Here is a 17,594-nt window from a genome sequence, read left to right on the forward strand (position 1 = left end):
ATTCCGTCACTTTTCCGAATATCAGTAAGTTGATTGATTGTATGAATTGTGCAAGTATAAATAAAATGCATATTAACCTGTATATATGGCAATCCTGTTTCAATGTGTTCATTTTTGTTTTTGGCCGAATACTAAAGTATTCACGACAAAAGTACATATTGATACATACATAACTTATCACTCTCTCAGAGGGTAAATTTTGAAAAGGCGCCCATAGTAAAGTAAGTCGTATTCACGACAAAACGAAAACGACATTAGTCCATGGCAAATTACAAAACAAGGGAACTGGTCTGCTCAGTAGTATAGACTCTCACGCATCCAGCTCCTCTCTAACATAGGTCTCTCATTCAGCAATGTCAAGCAAAGTGTTCACAGCGAATGTTTTAAGATTCACAATACAAGCCCTGATCGGAATCTTTCAAACCTTCAAACTTCTGAAGCAGCCAATTACACCCCTTGGAACATAGTAGGATATTCAGAATATTTTTTTTCTATAGACGCTCCTGAATAAAAAATTAAAGATAAAAATAGAAATATTACTTATACACAAAAAGTTATTCTTACTTATAAGATGTATTTTGCTTTATGTGTAAAATTATATAAGGATGATATGCAAAATGATAACTTATGAATTGCAAGGAATGCTGCAGATATTTTTCATGACAACAAGTTGACAATTTATACTCACATTAAGGGTTTTAATACACTTCAGTAAAAAGACAAGGCGAAATATTCGACCTATTTAAAGGATTTTCAATAATATTCGCGTTTCAAATCAATTATTGCATACAAATTAATTCGCAACCTCTCATTCTGCCACTAACACAGAAAGCGATAGCACCCAGTCGAGGCCGTTCTTTTGACCAAATGTCATCATAGACACACAGGGAGGCATGAGATAGGAACTTGTGAGCACTTAGTTATCTCACTTTTTGAACTAAAACTTTGTCTTTTTTTTTCAATTTTAACACTTAAAATTCAAATATCTCAGAAAATGTATTTCTATTTTTTCGATTTTTTTATGTTGTAGCATAAGTCCAGATTAAAATACTGTCAAATAGTCAGACTGAAGATATAATATTTAAAAAAGTTACATATATTCAAAATAATGAAAATTTTTGAAAATCATGAAAATTGTTTTTATATTTCTCAACAAATTTTATAAAAAAGATGTTAATCAAAATTTTGCTCTATGTTAACGTTCTCGAGATACAGCGGTTTGAAGAAAAATTAGGGGAGATTTTTATTTCTGTAACGATTTTTGGATGGTTATTTTAGTCTATTAAAGAAATCTTTTTTAATCCACCTAGTGGTGCAATGATGCTTTTCTCACTTTATTCATTTTCTCTTATATATTTCTTCAAAAATCCGTCGAAATATTACAATTTAAAAAGTTTAGAAAAGAGTTTTGAAGATTTATGTTGCATAATACTACTACATTGATCTACTACGTTTGAATTTAAGCTACTGTTAAGTGAAGTGAACTCTACTTTATTACATTTGACTACTACGTAGGTCGCTACTTATATTTCGGGAACTGGTCACACTGATGTCAATAGCTGAAATCTGACAACACCAAAATAAAGTTTGACATTTTTTAACATAAACGTACTCAGAACGTTTTGATGTACAAGCGCTATTTGTGTTGTTTAATGTCAAAATATATTGCTGGTATAGTGAATTCAATCATGGTCGTAGCAAATACATACAATTAATTAATTTGTATTTGGTCGTAGTTCGGTCTCCGACTAATTTCGTGAAGGTTGTTCAAAATCAGTTGTTTTGCCAGAAACCATTGATGCTGTGCTTGAACTGATAATGCAAGATCGTCATGTGACATAGCGTGAGACAGAGGCATCCTTGGGCATTAGTTCCACATACGTGCATTTAGTATTGCATGAACACCTGACCGTAAAAAAAGGTTTGTTCTCGTTGGATCCCGCACAACTTGAAAGTCGCTCAAAAGAGACTCGTGTCGATTGGTGCAAGGATATGTTAAGATAAAAAATACAATCGTTCGATTGGTGCAAGTATATGTTAAGAAATGCATCACCCGACGTATATAAGATCGAAACAGGTGACGAATCATGGATACATACGTATGAGCCGGAAACAACAAGAAAAAAATGAAGATGCTGTTGAAGCATTCAAAAGCCATTTTCACTTAAAAATATTTGTTCGCTATTCCCGAAATATAAGTAGTGGCCCTCATATTATCGGTACTTCTGGAACCGAAAGCTGGATATCAGCATAGTGACATTCAATTCATTCAACATTACCTAATATGACCTACAATTTTTTTTACGATGTTCTATGACAATTTGAATTTTTTATAAAAATGTGCTGGTATTAGGATTTGGATAAAATTCACCAAATCATTTATGGGACTATCAATGGTTTATTTGGTTACAGACTATCATGATCTGCAAAGTAAAGAAATTCACTAGCCAATATACAGAGGTAGTTTATGATAAAAAATTCTTGAAATTGACACTTTTACACTAAGCACCCTACCTTCGGGAGATGAAAATTGGAATATTCTTATGACATCTTAAGACCTTTCATATAAATCTAAGTTTGTAAAAATTGGTTTAGCCATCTCCGAGAAAAGTGAAATTATTTTCACAATAATGTATATGATATTCGGTCCTTCCGGTCTCGGTTCAAAAGTCGGTTTTCACAGTGATTATATAGCCTTTCTATATGAGAAAGGCAAAAAAGTTTTTTTTATCTGAAAGAATTTTTTAACTTTTGAACAAAATAAGAAACACTCTTCCTTCCTTCTATACAACAACATTGACCAGGCATTGGACGGCTGGTTTCATCATCCTTTTAAAATGGCATAACAGCGTCCTTCATATTTTCATCTATTTCCCTGGCTGTCCTCGATCCATTATTAGAACCGCTCTCATTCAGTATTCTTTTTACTTTCGTTGCCGTATACAGTATGCGTCAGAAAGTTTAGAGACTCTCACTAATACTACCTTACCGCTCAAGTCACTCAATCTAGTTTTACAAATTTTGCTCCAGGTGTCAGTTATTGTTTACAAACAGGTTGGTATATTTGAATTTGTTTTTATTAAGGAAGATTTATTAAAAAATGTGCGACAAGGACGACATCCTTAGATTACTTCACGCCAAGAAGTCAGTTTCAGATATCATGGCTCTTGTAAAATGTTCAAGGGCTACTGTATTTCATGCCAAGGCGTCAGTTGAACTCCCGAAAATATAAAGAAAACGTGGAAGTGGTCGGAAGCCAACTGTGAGAACGCCAGGGTTGATACAATCCATTAGGGTGAACGTAACTCGTAATCCCGTTCGGAGCATTAGAAAAATGGCAAAGCAGGCTAATGTATCAGAAGGGCAAGAAGAATTGTGCAATATGACTTAAAAACATAATCTAGAGCTCGAGTTAAAAGACATTTGATTACTGACACCATTAAAGCAGCTAGAGTGGAGCGAAGCAAGAAACTGTTTAGTAATCTGAAGAAGAGGCCCACCGTCATTCTATTTACGGATGAGAAGCTGTTTACTGTCGACAGCGTGTCCAACAGTCGCAACAACCGGTATATAAGTTCGAAGAAAGCATCTGATGTACCTGATAACATAAAATTCACGTTTCGGATCAAACATCCATCAGGGTTGATGTTGTTTGGATTAGTTGCTTCCGAAGGCCAAAGAATGGACCCCGTTTTCATCCAAGAAGACCTTAAATTGAACACAAATGTGTACTTAGGAATTCTTAAGGATCATGTTTTGCCTTGGATTACATCTACCTACGGCATGGATGCAAATATTGTGTTCCAGCAGGACGAGGCACCTGCCCACACGTCGAAGAAAACATAAATTTGATTGAGGGACAACATGCCTCAATTTTGACCCAATGAGATGCGGCCACCTAGCTCGCCTGACTTAAATCCTCTGGATTTCAGTGTATGGGCGAATATTGAAGCACGCGTATGTGAACATTTTCACTCGAATTTGATCTCTCTACAGACCTCCACAACAAAGCATTGGAGAGAAATGTCATCAGATTATGTTTCCAAGGTCTGCAAAAGCTTCAGGCGTCGTCTAGAAGTGGTCATAAATGCAAATGGCGGACACATTGAATGAAGAGGAAGTTTAATCTTCTACGAACATTTTATGTTATTATAGGTTATGTTTAAAGTTGATATTAAAGATACTAAGCCCCATTGAAATTAAAAATGTTTGAGTCTCATTATTTTCTGACGCATACTGTATATCGTCGTATTAAATGTTATCTGTATTTTCTCGCCTGCCCATGACTTAGGCAGAACCAGGCATGGTAAAAACACGGATCCGTTTTGCACGGTACTCACCTTTACTCGTGAGCACACCACTAGGAGTATTGAATGCTACGCTTCGTGCCCGTGTTGAAAAACACACACCGAACGCAGTAGAAAAAGCACCCGTAGCGGTGGTCGTGTAATTGTCAAACACCGGTGCTTGGATTTTCAGGCAGCACTGAAGTCGAGTGTTCCTGACTTCGGCAAACACCGAAGCCGATTGTTTTCGATTTTGCCATATACGTTGCTTGTACTATAAGCACCTATAGCGAATTCAATTGGTTGACAATATAACAAACGCATGGGTGCTCTTCGCGAAATTGAAAACACTCGGCTCCGGAGTTTAACGAAACTGAAAACACGCGGTTTCGGTGTATGCCGAAGCTTGAAACACCAGTGCCGAAAATAAAACAGCGCCACAAGCACCGTGGCTTCGGATATTGCGTTTCGTGTTTCTCTTTGTGCACTGGCACGCAATGGCATTCTCAATACACGTGGTGGCGGTGGTTATATGAAGCACGCAGTGCAGTGCAGTGTTTGGACATGCCTGGGCAGAACAGTTCTTTTTAACACTGTCTTAGCTCTATGATGTCGAGGGTACCTAACCGTACTCAAGACTAGAATTATTTCATTAACTATAACGTTGTTGTTTTTGGTTCACATTGTCGTATGCTGATAACCGTAACACTGGGATGTCCAGTCTCCAGTTGGTGGTCGGCAATTGCTGATGTGATGGATATTAAATGGGGTTTGTCCAGATGACGTGGGTACTTGGCGGTGGTATTGCTTCGTTCCTGTGGGTCCCTAATAATGCGCTCACCTTAGCCAAGGAGTCAGCCTTTTCATTGCTCGAAATGAATCAATGCGAAAGAGCCCAGACTAACGATATTGAACAAGATCGTCTAGATAAAGCTCTCAAATGTTCGACAATTGCTGATGTATTATCCGCGGGAGATATGGGGGATGCTTTCCTGGCTTCATCGCCCGGAGAGCCTCTATTGAACTCTGACTGTCCGTGACAGTGAAGTCTTTGGGCAAGGTTAAAATTATCTCAAAAGTATACTTAACAGCAGCTAATTCTACGACGTAAACTGGAGCTGAATCACTGAGTTTGTGCGAAGCGGTAATGTTTTGATTGAAGATACCGAAGCCTATGGACCCGTTGAGTTTTGATCCGTCAGCGTGAAAATTTTTTTACTGTCGATTGTTTTAAATTTATTATAAAAGATTTTAGGGGCCACTTGAGGGCGTACGGGATCCGGAACTCCACGAATCTCTTCTTTCATGGATGTATAAAAAAATACAGTTCAGAAGTATCCAAGAAATGTTCTCAATCACCATCGGATTCAAGATATCGCATCGGATTGGCAATCGATATGAGAGGTCCCAGAATCGATTTTCAACGGTAGAACATCTACCAGCATTTCAAAACTAATCGTATGAGTCGACGGCATGCAACCTAAGCCAATACGCAAACAATGATCTAGAAAATTTCAAGCTTGATGAAATGAGTGTTCGCGACGGATCGGAAGCAGAAGCTTTCATATTTCATCACGGATAATATCGTTGTTTGGTACAGCTTGATCGGGTCTTCTGGGTGGGCACCATAATCCGGTTATTGTACGAAGAAAACTGATTCTCCGTTGGCATTTGGAACCAGACCCCGAGGTATTTGAATGTGAAGACCTGAGCTATGGTTTCACCAGTTGTGCTGGTTCTCGCTTTCTTAAAAATGCAACCAAATCAGTTTTCTCCGTAGAAAACTCGATACCCATTAAAAGGGTCTATGTTGACCAGTTGTCGAGGGTATCTTGTGATGGTTCTTTTGGTCCTATAATAGACACAACGCTGTCGTCGGCAAGTTGTCTTAGTGTACAAGATGTGTTGATACAATCATCAACATTGTTCATGTGAAAACTGTATGAAAGGGGGATTAAACATGAACATGTATTGTCGACAAATCATCATGCGCGAAATACATGTGTTTCTCAGATAATAGATTATATGAAAAGTGGTTCAAAACTGGTGAAAGACCATGCTGATGCAGCTTCTCAGATAGGATGTTAATGAAAATTGAGTCAAAACCCGATCAGATGCACATAACAAAATCATAACACAAGTATATCAACAGTTGATATGTATAATAATTTGTGTTATTTTGAGATATTTAATTAATGAAAACAGTTTAAAGTTAAAACTTATGATAACAATATATTAACAAAATCAGTTATGTTTAATTTTCATTCTCTCATGATGAAGTTCATTAATTGAAAAAATGGGTAGCTTTATATCGAAATACAATGATCAGAATTTCAATAAACTAAAAGATGAAATCAGATCACTAAATAAATTATTCATTTAATAAAAAAATCATTCAACAATTTTGGATTGAAACGATGCTAAAAGTTAGCTGGGATATAGTTTTCTGTGTTAAATTTGCTATCTGATTTTTTACAACTTTTGTTATAAATTTCTGCTTTCGGACTTATGTAGTTATATCAAATTCAATAATAATTGTGATACAAACGTTCCAAAATCTGTAACGATTTGGTTCCCGCTAGAGTCTTTTTTGTTATGATTTTTGTTATTTTAACAGCTTACCATCCAAAAATATTTCTAAATTTGTTACAAAATATTTCTGAAATAAATTACTCCAGTTGTTATAATTCTGTTATTACCATCTGATCGGGAAGCCCCCTTGATGTCAAGGAAAACTGATGCCATTTGTTCTTAACGAGCCAATGCCATTTGAATTTCTGTTTACAGCAACGAGAGACAATCGTTCGTTCCTTTGCCCCTGCGGAAACCAAATCGTGTATCTGAAAGCAAGCCAATTAGTCTCGATCCTATTGTCTAGACGAAAGAGAATATTTTTTTCGAACAATTTCAGGATATAGGAAAGCATAGCAATCGGCCGCTACGATTTGTGATTGTGGGCTGGTTTCCCTGGTTTTTGAATGACGTTTACTCTCACTTATCTTCAGTCATGTGGAACAATATATATATTATTTAACAGGGTCTGGCAGATTTTTAAACAAGTTGAATTTGAAACCCTGTGGCTTTATTGTTACACAACAAGAGTTCAGGTGAGAATTCGACCATCAAAAACGGTGTTTCGTTTGAATTGGATGTCGTGACTCGAAAGATATTCTGTTCCGGAACAGAGTCGGGACATTCTTTTTTTTGCGAATTGGAATATATAGCGATTAGCATATTCCTCACTTTCGTTTGTGGAGTTTTGATTGCGCATTAATCGATGTTTCTTTTGTTAATCCGTCAACGAACCGGCACCAGTAGCCGCATTTCTCTGCTTCAATTAAGTTCTTCATTTGCCTGTCTAACGTCGTGTAATTCCGATAATTATCAGGTGTTCCATTTTTTCTTAAACTTTTTGAACGCTGAATTTCTTTGCGCGTTCAACAATGAAAACTTTTTGTCCTACCACGAGTCGGGAGGACGGATGTTAGTTTTCGCACCGGGTACACGTTTCGTCTGAGCTTGAATCGCGAAGTCGAGAATCAAGCCTGCCAAAAACGTGTACTCTGAAGGAAGTTCTTGTGTTATTTCTAGTTTCTCAGACATCGAATTTGCGTAGTATTTCCAATCATTATTTCGTGTGAGATCATACGAAACATCGATTGTCTTCGATGATCTTAATCCTCAGGCAATTGAAATTACCATATGTAGATGATCGCTACCATGCAGATCAGGGATCACATTCTACGTGCAATCCAACCGTAGCGATGTCAAGCAAAGGTATACATCCAGCGCACTTGGTCTTGTTGGTGGTGCAGGAATCCGTTTCATTTCTCCCGTATTCAAGATTGTCAAAATGAAGTTGTCGCAAAGATCATATATCGCGCTTGATTTGTTGTCTTCAACCGAGGCTCTTGGGGAATGTAGTGGGAAGCAATGCAAAGGACATGACATGTGACGACTCCAACACCTGGTATCGAAGGGAGGTTAATTCAATTGAAGAAAGTTGCAGTCAACTGCTTCGAAAATGTTTCAATTGTAGGTGTTAAAGTCATTAGGAAACTTTGAAGAGGGTCAGAAATATTGAAGGTGGTAAAAATCCAGTCCACAACAACGGAGATTTTTATGAGTCTTGTACCTAGCTGGTTCTCTGTCGGATTTTCAGGGACATTTGGGGGTTTTGGTGTTCTGGGAAGTGGTGGGAATTCCTTCTCGGAATTGAGTTTTCCGAGACCAGGATTTTTTGTCGTGAATACTAGCCATAAATTAGCCATATGGAAGAATGGGCAGAACTTAATCGTGAATATCTCGACTTGTATTAATGGCAGCAACATAATTCTTTCACTATTTCATCAAAAATATGAATCAAAAATTTGAAAACAACGCGGAAAACTCTTTACTTTCGTTTGGCTTTTTCGCGCAAGGACGACGATTTTGAGGTAGTCAGGCACATATCTTCAACTGACTGCTTATAAAAGGGGAACCGTGGTCGAAAATCGATCATTTCTTCTTGTGCGTTGGATGGAAGCGGACGTCGTGGGGATGATTAATTCAACCAGGAGCTTCGGAGAGTGCACCTTCTGCGTGGTTAAAAACCTCAAATGCTCAGTTCGCAACTCTCATTTGGACTTCAGTTGTCCGGTGGAGCAGATGGCAATGAAAGCAGGCCTTTTGCGTGGTATAAAGCCTCAAACGCTTAGGTCTTGCTTTCATTTGGACTTCAATCGTCAGGTAGAGCAGTCGTCAATGCTTTCATTTGGACTTCGGTCGTCAGGTGGAGCAGTCGCTAGTAATAAGAGCAGACCTTCAGCGTTGTACATAACCTCAAACGCTCCGGTCGCAGAGCCAGTTTTTCTTTCGAAGATCGATTACATCATCCTGTTGGTGGTCGTTTGCATTGGAGCAAAATACAATGGAAAGTGGACAACAATCTGAAACATTATGCAAAATCAGCCTTTCTAATGGCTCTAAATGTTACCTAAAGAACTATAAAGATTGCTTCTTTGTAAATCGGAAATTAAAATTATCAGTGTAGTGCAAATCTAAGATTCGCAACAGTGTTTAAAATCGTTTATATCCAATCAGTGTTTAATATCTTAGAAAATTATACAATTTGGCTCTTCTGGGATGCCAGAAATTAATCCCGTACAGCAATTTGATAGTATCTTCTACTAAAATATTGAAATCCGAAATGAAATAATCGATATCAAAATTCTCTAAGGTGCCATTTAGAACCATAATTTTATAACCAAAGAATTATGCGAAATTTTACTTCACTATACTGTATACGGCCCATTTTTCAACCAGTTGTAGATTGTAGTAAACTTTCTGCTGATTTGCTATAAAAAAATTCATAGCACCGGCTCAGAAGCCATTCATTTCGAATTTGGCTGTCGTTGTCATCGTGTTCATCATGGTGCGATCGTGGAATCTCCAAGCGAAATACTAAGCTTGTCACCGCAAGCGGAAGAAGCAGGAGACTCCAACAGAACACATATCAGTTTCGCATTCACGGACAACAGGTCATCCTGGAAATAGAAGACGGAAGTCAGCGGTATCCATCGGAAGTCAATGGTATCCATCGGAATTTGAAAACAAATCATCACTCTCCATCACGAACGCCTTCATAAAAGGTTCTTTTCAGAACCACCATTATTTTATGATAAGGAACTATACTGGTTATTTCGTAATATTTGTGTGTTAGAATGTTTAATGTAACTAATCTGTACTGTAGTTTAGGTGTATCGTTTCAAATTCTAGTAGTGTAAAAGGACAAAACTTGCACAATTCACACTATCGATCAACTAATTTATATTCGGAAGTATAAAGTAAAAGTGTCAGTTTTATTCGTATTCACGACATCCAGTTATGTCTCTGACATTACACACCTATACTTTTTGCTTCGGAGCTTTGAGCTTCCTCAAGGTGTTATTTTTTGGAGGCCCATCAGGATTCATTTCTCCTCTTTATACAGCTATCAAGGACCGCCAAAGATGTATTTTCCAATGGGTCTTCAGACTCGCTTTCGTCAGTTGATAAGCATTTAGATGATCGTTGACTGTTCAGGAGAGGTGATACTCTTGAGCATGTCAGCAAAGGAACGCTTGGAACATTCCTTCAAGGAACGCTTCATTTTATCTCTTCGCAGTTTGTACGCGGGACATGCCATTAGGTTATGCGGCCCTCCATACAGTAGAGACACTTTTCAGTTACTTTTACCACAATAGCCATCCGCATGAGCCACAGTTTGCACAACGGGGCTTATTACTGCAATGGTATGCTGTGTGTCTCAGTTGCTTGCAGTTGGTGCAGTTCATTAAACGCGTAACAAAAAAGCGAACAGGGAGGCGAACTCGGTCCATGAGGACGTAGTTTGGCAATGTCGAGTCGGAGAAAGTAACCCGATACGAGTCTGAATGGGGGTATGACTTGGTACCGTCCCCTGCGATGGACACTGCATGCTATAGCTTGCAATCCAGTATCTTATCGTTCTTAAGTAAGAACATCATCGCAAGTCGGACTGGGATCGGTTATCACGCCGGCTATCTCGACTTCACGAGCTGGGATGTACACTGTACACACGATACTACCGCGTAAAAAGTTTACATTGAACGATCTCGTTAGCCTGTTCTGAACTGGTTAAAGAGATCCTAATCTTGTCATGGCGCGCTTTGTCAATATTCTGAACAGTAGTGTATCACTTGGTCAGCTCTTTTGATAGGTGGAGAATATTAATTTTTTTGCTATTTGATATGGGCCGGAAATAAACCTTGTTCAGTCCAGCCGGGAGTGCAAGCCCATCGGGATAATTCTTGATGCGGGGCTTGCTGTCGACAGCTGTCTCCATTTTATCATCTGGGGGAGGGGAATTAATACTAAAAGAATATGTCATGGCACGAAACTGTCTCCACACAGGTAACAGTGAAGGTATTGAAGGACAGAAAGAAGAAATTAAAAAAAAAACACGTCGCTCTTAATCTTTATTCTAGGAGCGGCTGCCGTTCTCATCGACCGGTGCATCAAAACCACGGAAGTGCAAAAAACCTCCAAAGAGTAAAAAGCTTTTTACTCTTAGCGTACGATCACTACCCACAGTTTATTTAGTATTATCTCTAAGCCTTGTAAACGTCCACCAACGCAATTAGAACTATAGAAAACGGAATTTTCACGTGTTTATATTGTTGTTAAATTTTCATTATATGAGCTAAAGACAACGAAGCAACGTGCATGCAATTAATAGATTTGTACAGACTTACCGTTGTGGTGGTCATTCTCGTCGTCTGCTCTTCTGTCGCTAACTCTGCGACCAGCCGTCACTCATCGCGGTTTAGTCCTTATGCCAAGGGACGAGCCGCGGTTCAGTCCTTGTGCCGAGGGACGAGAATGGGACACGCCGTTGCAACGCTTCTCTCACCCCAACGCTGTTTTTTTTTGTTCGTCCAAGTCATCTTTCTGGAGATGGAGAGTAACATACAACTTTCGTTTTTTTTTGCTCACTAAACATACGATGGGGGTGGCAAATCTTATTTTGCCCCGGGCGTCAAATTTTCTTCGTTCCGCCACTGGCTCAAGTGCACAGCCTTCTGAGCATAGTTAGGCAGTTAAGAATTGAAATTGTTTAGCTCTTGTCGTACCGTTACTGGAAAACTTTTTTTTATCCTATTCAATTAGTTCATACAACTCGTTGGTTCTTTCTTCATCAAAACTAATGCTCGTGATATTTCACCACAATATATTTAACAGAACTAATGTTTGTTTTGTCAATACGGTAATACTCTTGATTGATTCATTGAAAATATCAATATCAACTTTTTGGTTGTATTCTGGAACGTTTGAGGCCGTTGTCTATATTGATGTTGCTGACGTAGCTTCTAATGTTTCTTGACTGAGAAACATCATGTTGGAATTTGTTGGTTCTATAGGTGTTTCTGCTGTTCCTTGTATTGTTTCCTGAATCTGAACATCCATACAAGAATCTTTCTCTTCACTATTCGATAAGTCATCGCTTCGTTTGTTTAACTCAAAACGACATGAATCGCAAATTTTAATTTTTTTACTTAGCATATTTTTTGTCGTGAATACGACTTACTTTACTATGGGGTGCCTATTCAAAATTTACCCTCTGAGAGAGTGATAAGTTTTTAATCGTGCATATCTCTTGCTGTATCTAACGATTCAAAATAATTTTTGCTACATGCCATCGGAAATATGATCACAATTTTATGATAAAATATTCAGTTGTGTGACATAATCTCAAATAGTTCAAAATTAAACTTTTCTAAAATGTTTGGTATAAACGAGTATCAAAGAGGATAATTCATAAGGCGCGTTTGCCTTTCTCGTATTTTGAAAGCTCATAGCTCAGTGATCTGTGGAAGGATTTATACAATCTAACTACCAATAGAATCGAAATTTTTCAACTTAAACGTGTATAGCAAAAGCATTGAAGTATTTCAATAGTACACTATTGAAAAACCTGTCTCATTTGACCCATGTCAACACCAGCCAATCAGAACGCGTTCTGAGGAAGAGAACAAAATATCTGCTGCTGTACAACAAATCGTTCGAGAAAAATGTTCCGAAAAGTGGTGAATATCGTAATGAGTTCCTCTATTTGGTCCTTCTGAATGCTAGAAACGAATCCCTACAGCATATTGATAGTTTCTTTCAATAAATTATGCAAATCCGAAATGAAATAATCGACATTAAAATTCTGTATGCGGCTATTTTTATAGTCGTTAGGATCGCCCATTAGTGAAAAAGCTACAAACGAAATCACGTAAAAGAAAGCTCCTAACAAAATTTGAATCAGTTTGGATTCTATCGCCAATGAGAGCAGATGTATTTTGTGCCGTTTGCAAAGCTAGTTTCGCTTCCGACAAGAGCGATTACGTCACAGCTGCCAGTCATTTGCATGGATGAAAAAGCAATAGTGGAGAGCATTACACCAAATCAGTCGTTCTAATGGCTCTAAAAGTTTTCTGAAGAACTATTAGGATTTGTTGTTCGCAAATCAAAAGGAAATATCCTCAGTTTAGTGCAAATCTAGAACAGTTTGGTTAGATTTGTGCACTTTTCGCTGTGTGAAATTCACAGTAATCGAGATCAAGTGAAGCCTTCTTTGTTTTTGCGAAAAATGTGGAAAAGGGGAATGCGTGCATAATTCATACAATTGATCAACTAATTGATATTCGGAAGTGTTAAGGAACATGTCAGTTGTTTTCGTATTCACGACATCCAGTTATGTCTCTGACATTACCCACCCGCCTTTTTTTCAACAAATTCTAGTTCAACTAATTTGGCTATATTACTTTTCGAGAGGAACTTCATTCTTTAATTCTGAGCTATTTCTTGTTTTCGCTGATTATCACTTACCTATCACTTTTTTTTTCTCACTAGCTTGTTTATTGCAGTACAAGATTCTTTTTTATACAAACATGGGTAACTTTAAAAACCAACATTTTTGTATGATCAGGAAAAATCGAGAACGGTAGTATGTACGATCAGGCATGTCCAAACACTGCACTGCACTGCGTGCTTCATATAACCACCGCCACCGCGTGTATTGAGAATGCCATTGTGTGCCAGTGCACAAAGAGAAACACGAAACGCAATATCCGAAGCCACGGTGCTCGTGGCGCTGTTTTATTTTCGGCGCTGGTGTTTCAAGCTTCGGCATACACCGAAACTGCGTGTTTTTAGTTTCGTTAAACACCGGAGCCGAGTGTTTTCAATTTCGCGAAGGCACCGAAGAGCACCCATGCTTTGGTTATATTGTCAATCAATTGAATTCAATCAGACGCGTATTAATGAAAAAAGAATTAATCATTCAAACGCATTTTTCGTCATACCGTGGCGCTATAGGTGCTTATAGTACAAGCAACGTATATGGCAAAATCGGAAACACTCGGCTTCGGTGTTTGCCGAAGTCAGGAACACTCGACTTCAGTGCTGCCCGAAAATCCAAACACCGTTGCTTGGCAATTACACGACCACCGGTACGGGTGCTTTTTCTACTGCGTTCGGTGTGTGTTTTTCAACACGGGCACGAAGCGTAGCATTCAATACTCCTGGTGGTGTGCTCACGAGTGATGGTGAGTACCGTGCAGAACGGATCCGTGTTTTTGCCATGCCTGTGTACGATTTTGTTTTAGGCTTTGTTAAGACGTAAAGCCGCCTTGAGCTAGTTTTAATATGATCAGTATCTAACGGGAAACAGATTGGAAAACCGACATGTGAACACAATGATGTAATGAAAATAGCGAAAATGTTACCGCAGAGACGGGACGCGAACCCGTAGCTAACTCCTAACCGGGGAAATTGTTTTACCAATTAAACTACCCTGCATATGAAAACACATGAAGAGAAAGTCCAATTGATTGGACGAAACTAAGCATGCTTCGCTCTACTTAGCCACTACGGTATTCACTTACAGTCCCGTATCGACGGAAACAAATTCAACACATACAACACATACAATGATCACGAGTCTATTTCTACCCATCTGCTTTTGCCGCACGATACTGATTTGAGACTTTTGTTTTTGTCTATTTCGCTATCTACGGGATAACACACGGTAGTATGTAGCAAAATTTATATTATTTAGAAAATTTGTAACTTTTGCAAATATTAGTTCTCTATTTTTTAAATTTGACAGTATTTTATTTTGGACTTTAGCTACAACATATCTATAAAAAAATCATAAATACATTTTTTTAGGTATTTCAATTTTAAGTGTTATTTTTAATTAAAAAAAAACAAGACAAACTTTTCAACAGTACTACACATTTTTTCATAGTCTTTATAATTACCTAAAACATTGCTGAAGATACCAAATCGATTGAAACTACCATTTCTGGGATATATATTTTTGATAATTTCCAAGAGATTTTTGCTTAGTGCCTTCTGAAAAGTAAAGCTAGAGTTGAAATGGCAAACTGCTGATGCAAATTGTTTCGTTTGGTTATACATAATGCTTATGCAAAATTTTAGTCAAATAAATTACAACAATGAAAATTCAAAAAAATATGTCATTGCGTCATACTCCAGATCAGCACCATCCGTACTCATTATGTAATAAACAAAATATATTTATTCATTACTTCGATGCAGCATCGGTATTTAGTAGAAACCAATATCATTGCGTACATTTGTAAAACCTTATTTTTCTTTACTTATTTTCAGATCATTCTTGATAGAAGAAAAATGTCGATTTTTATCGAATTTCAGTCAAAAGACAGCTGAAGTGGAACTGCCTGGTGAGTTGCTGCTGCCTAAACATTCACATTATCACATTAGGATAGCACGATTTATGCCGAGGGTTGATATTGTCCAAAAACATAATACTGCCGCTAGGCGATTATACATCCGTGGAACAAATGGAAAGATTTACCCTTATCTAGTAGTTAATGATACTGGGCTGGGTGATGCACGACGAGAAGAAAGAGTATTGCAACTGCTTAGAATGTTAAACAATTATTTTGCAAAGCAAAAGGAGACATCAAAACGCTTCCTTCACATAACAGTACCAAGGGTGGTGGCGGTTTCCCCACAGATGCGTCTTGTAGAAGATAACCCATCCAGCATATCACTGCTAGACATTTACAAAACTGGATGTGCTAAGCTTAACATAGAACATGATGCTCCGATAGCACGGTATTATGAACGCTTAGCTAAAGTGCAAGCACGCGGCTCGCAAACAAGTCATACGGTATTAAGAGATATTTTTAGAGAGGTTCAAGCCACAATGATCCCTAAGACGATACTTAAAGATTGGGCTGTAAGAAACTTTTGTTCTGCTAGCGATTATTGGCAGTTTCGTAAAATGGTAACTGACAAGTTTGGAATTTTCTTATATATATATGTCTTATATTACTAACATCTCTTTTTAGTTCACACTTCAACTATCATTATCATGTTTGATGGAATATGCTTTCTATCTTACTCGCCTCAATGCTGATATGATGTACCTTCATCAAGACTCTGGGCTAATGAATGTTTCGTATTTTAAATTTGATGTGGATGACAATTCTGGTTTGTTGGACGTAAATCGACCTATTCCATTTCGGCTTACACCTAATATTGTGGAATTTCTATCGACAATAGGAGTTTCTGGTCCGGCAACGGCCTCAACAGTTGCAACGGCACGTTGCCTGGTTCAGCCCAATTTCAAACTACCTACTATTTTGAGGGCTATATTACGAGATGAAATTATCGCAGTTCAGAAAAAACGGATTCTTGACGAGAAACTAATTGATCAAAACACGGATTTATTACAAGAGAATCCAGTGATCGAAATTGATTCGGAAACAGTAATCAATATAGTGAATAAAGCAGTCAGTAACATTATGGCTCGTTTGAATTGTTTAGCTCGTTTCGACAACTCAGAAGTAAACCGGATGAGCACATTAGTACAGATTGCCAGTAATCCAGACAATCTTTGTCGAATGGATCCAACATGGCATCCTTGGCTGTAAATGATTTAAAATAGCTTCAGTGTTTCGAAAAAGCGTATGAAATTGTAACATTCAAGGAATTCGATTTCAAATAAATATAAAAACTCATGCAATATATTGTAGTAGAAACTTGAGATGACATATTTTCGCCTTTATTCAGAATTATGCTGCATTATTTACTGGTTCTCTTGGTTTGTGCACCACGATAGTGCACCGTCGCATACTGCATTGATTCTTCACCATTTTTCACCAACAATTCAACCAATATCGATTCGCAGCATTCGCAGCATTAAAGACATCAAACGTGAATCGCTACGCGCATTAAAGGCTATTCCGGAAATTGACTTTAACAAATGTCTCGAGGTGTGATAAAATGAAAACGTTGGCACAAGTGTATTGCGGCCGGAGGATCTTACTTGTATTTTTACAGTAGAGAAATATTAGCAAACCAAATAAGAACCTGTCGGCCACGTTCCGGTATTGTATCTGAGCAGAGAGAAAAAGAATTAGTACACGTTCGTTCACTCAAATAAAAATTCACGTTCTATTTACTTGAAAAATCACGTTAGATGCTTTCATATCAAATTAAATATTTTACGTGGCGAAAATGAATGTTATGCGAATACCCACTAAAATGAATAGAATACGGACCTTCATTAAAAGAGTCATTACTAAAAAATAATATCATTTTAATGAACGTGTATGGTGCAGTAATAACGGCCCTTGCACGAGAATCATTTTTGTCATTTTTAATGATGACTAAGTTAAGTAATGATGTATTTCAAAATTGATAGAAAACTCGTCTTTACTGCACCATACAAGTTCATCAAAATGATAGTATTTTTTAGTAATGACA

The 17,594-nt window shown here is 37.8% G+C and overlaps 1 protein-coding gene across 4 annotated transcripts in view; it reads left to right on the plus strand.

Annotated features, from left to right (window-relative positions):
• The window catches only part of LOC131439084 (transcription-associated protein 1), a 112,629-nt gene extending 95,778 nt beyond the window's left edge, over nucleotides 1–16,851 (plus strand). For all 4 annotated transcript variants that reach the window (XM_058609673.1, XM_058609671.1, XM_058609672.1 and 1 more), the window contains 2 exons: nucleotides 15,468–16,110; nucleotides 16,175–16,851. In XM_058609673.1, coding sequence (XP_058465656.1) covers nucleotides 15,468–16,110; nucleotides 16,175–16,759 — 1,228 coding nt within the window. In that variant the 3' untranslated portion in view covers nucleotides 16,760–16,851. The remainder of the gene's footprint in view (nucleotides 1–15,467; nucleotides 16,111–16,174) is intronic.
• The last annotated feature ends 743 nt before the right edge of the window (nucleotides 16,852–17,594 follow it).

The sequence above is a fragment of the Malaya genurostris genome, chromosome 3, assembly GCF_030247185.1.
Source record: "Malaya genurostris strain Urasoe2022 chromosome 3, Malgen_1.1, whole genome shotgun sequence".
NCBI lineage: Eukaryota > Metazoa > Arthropoda > Insecta > Diptera > Culicidae > Malaya > Malaya genurostris.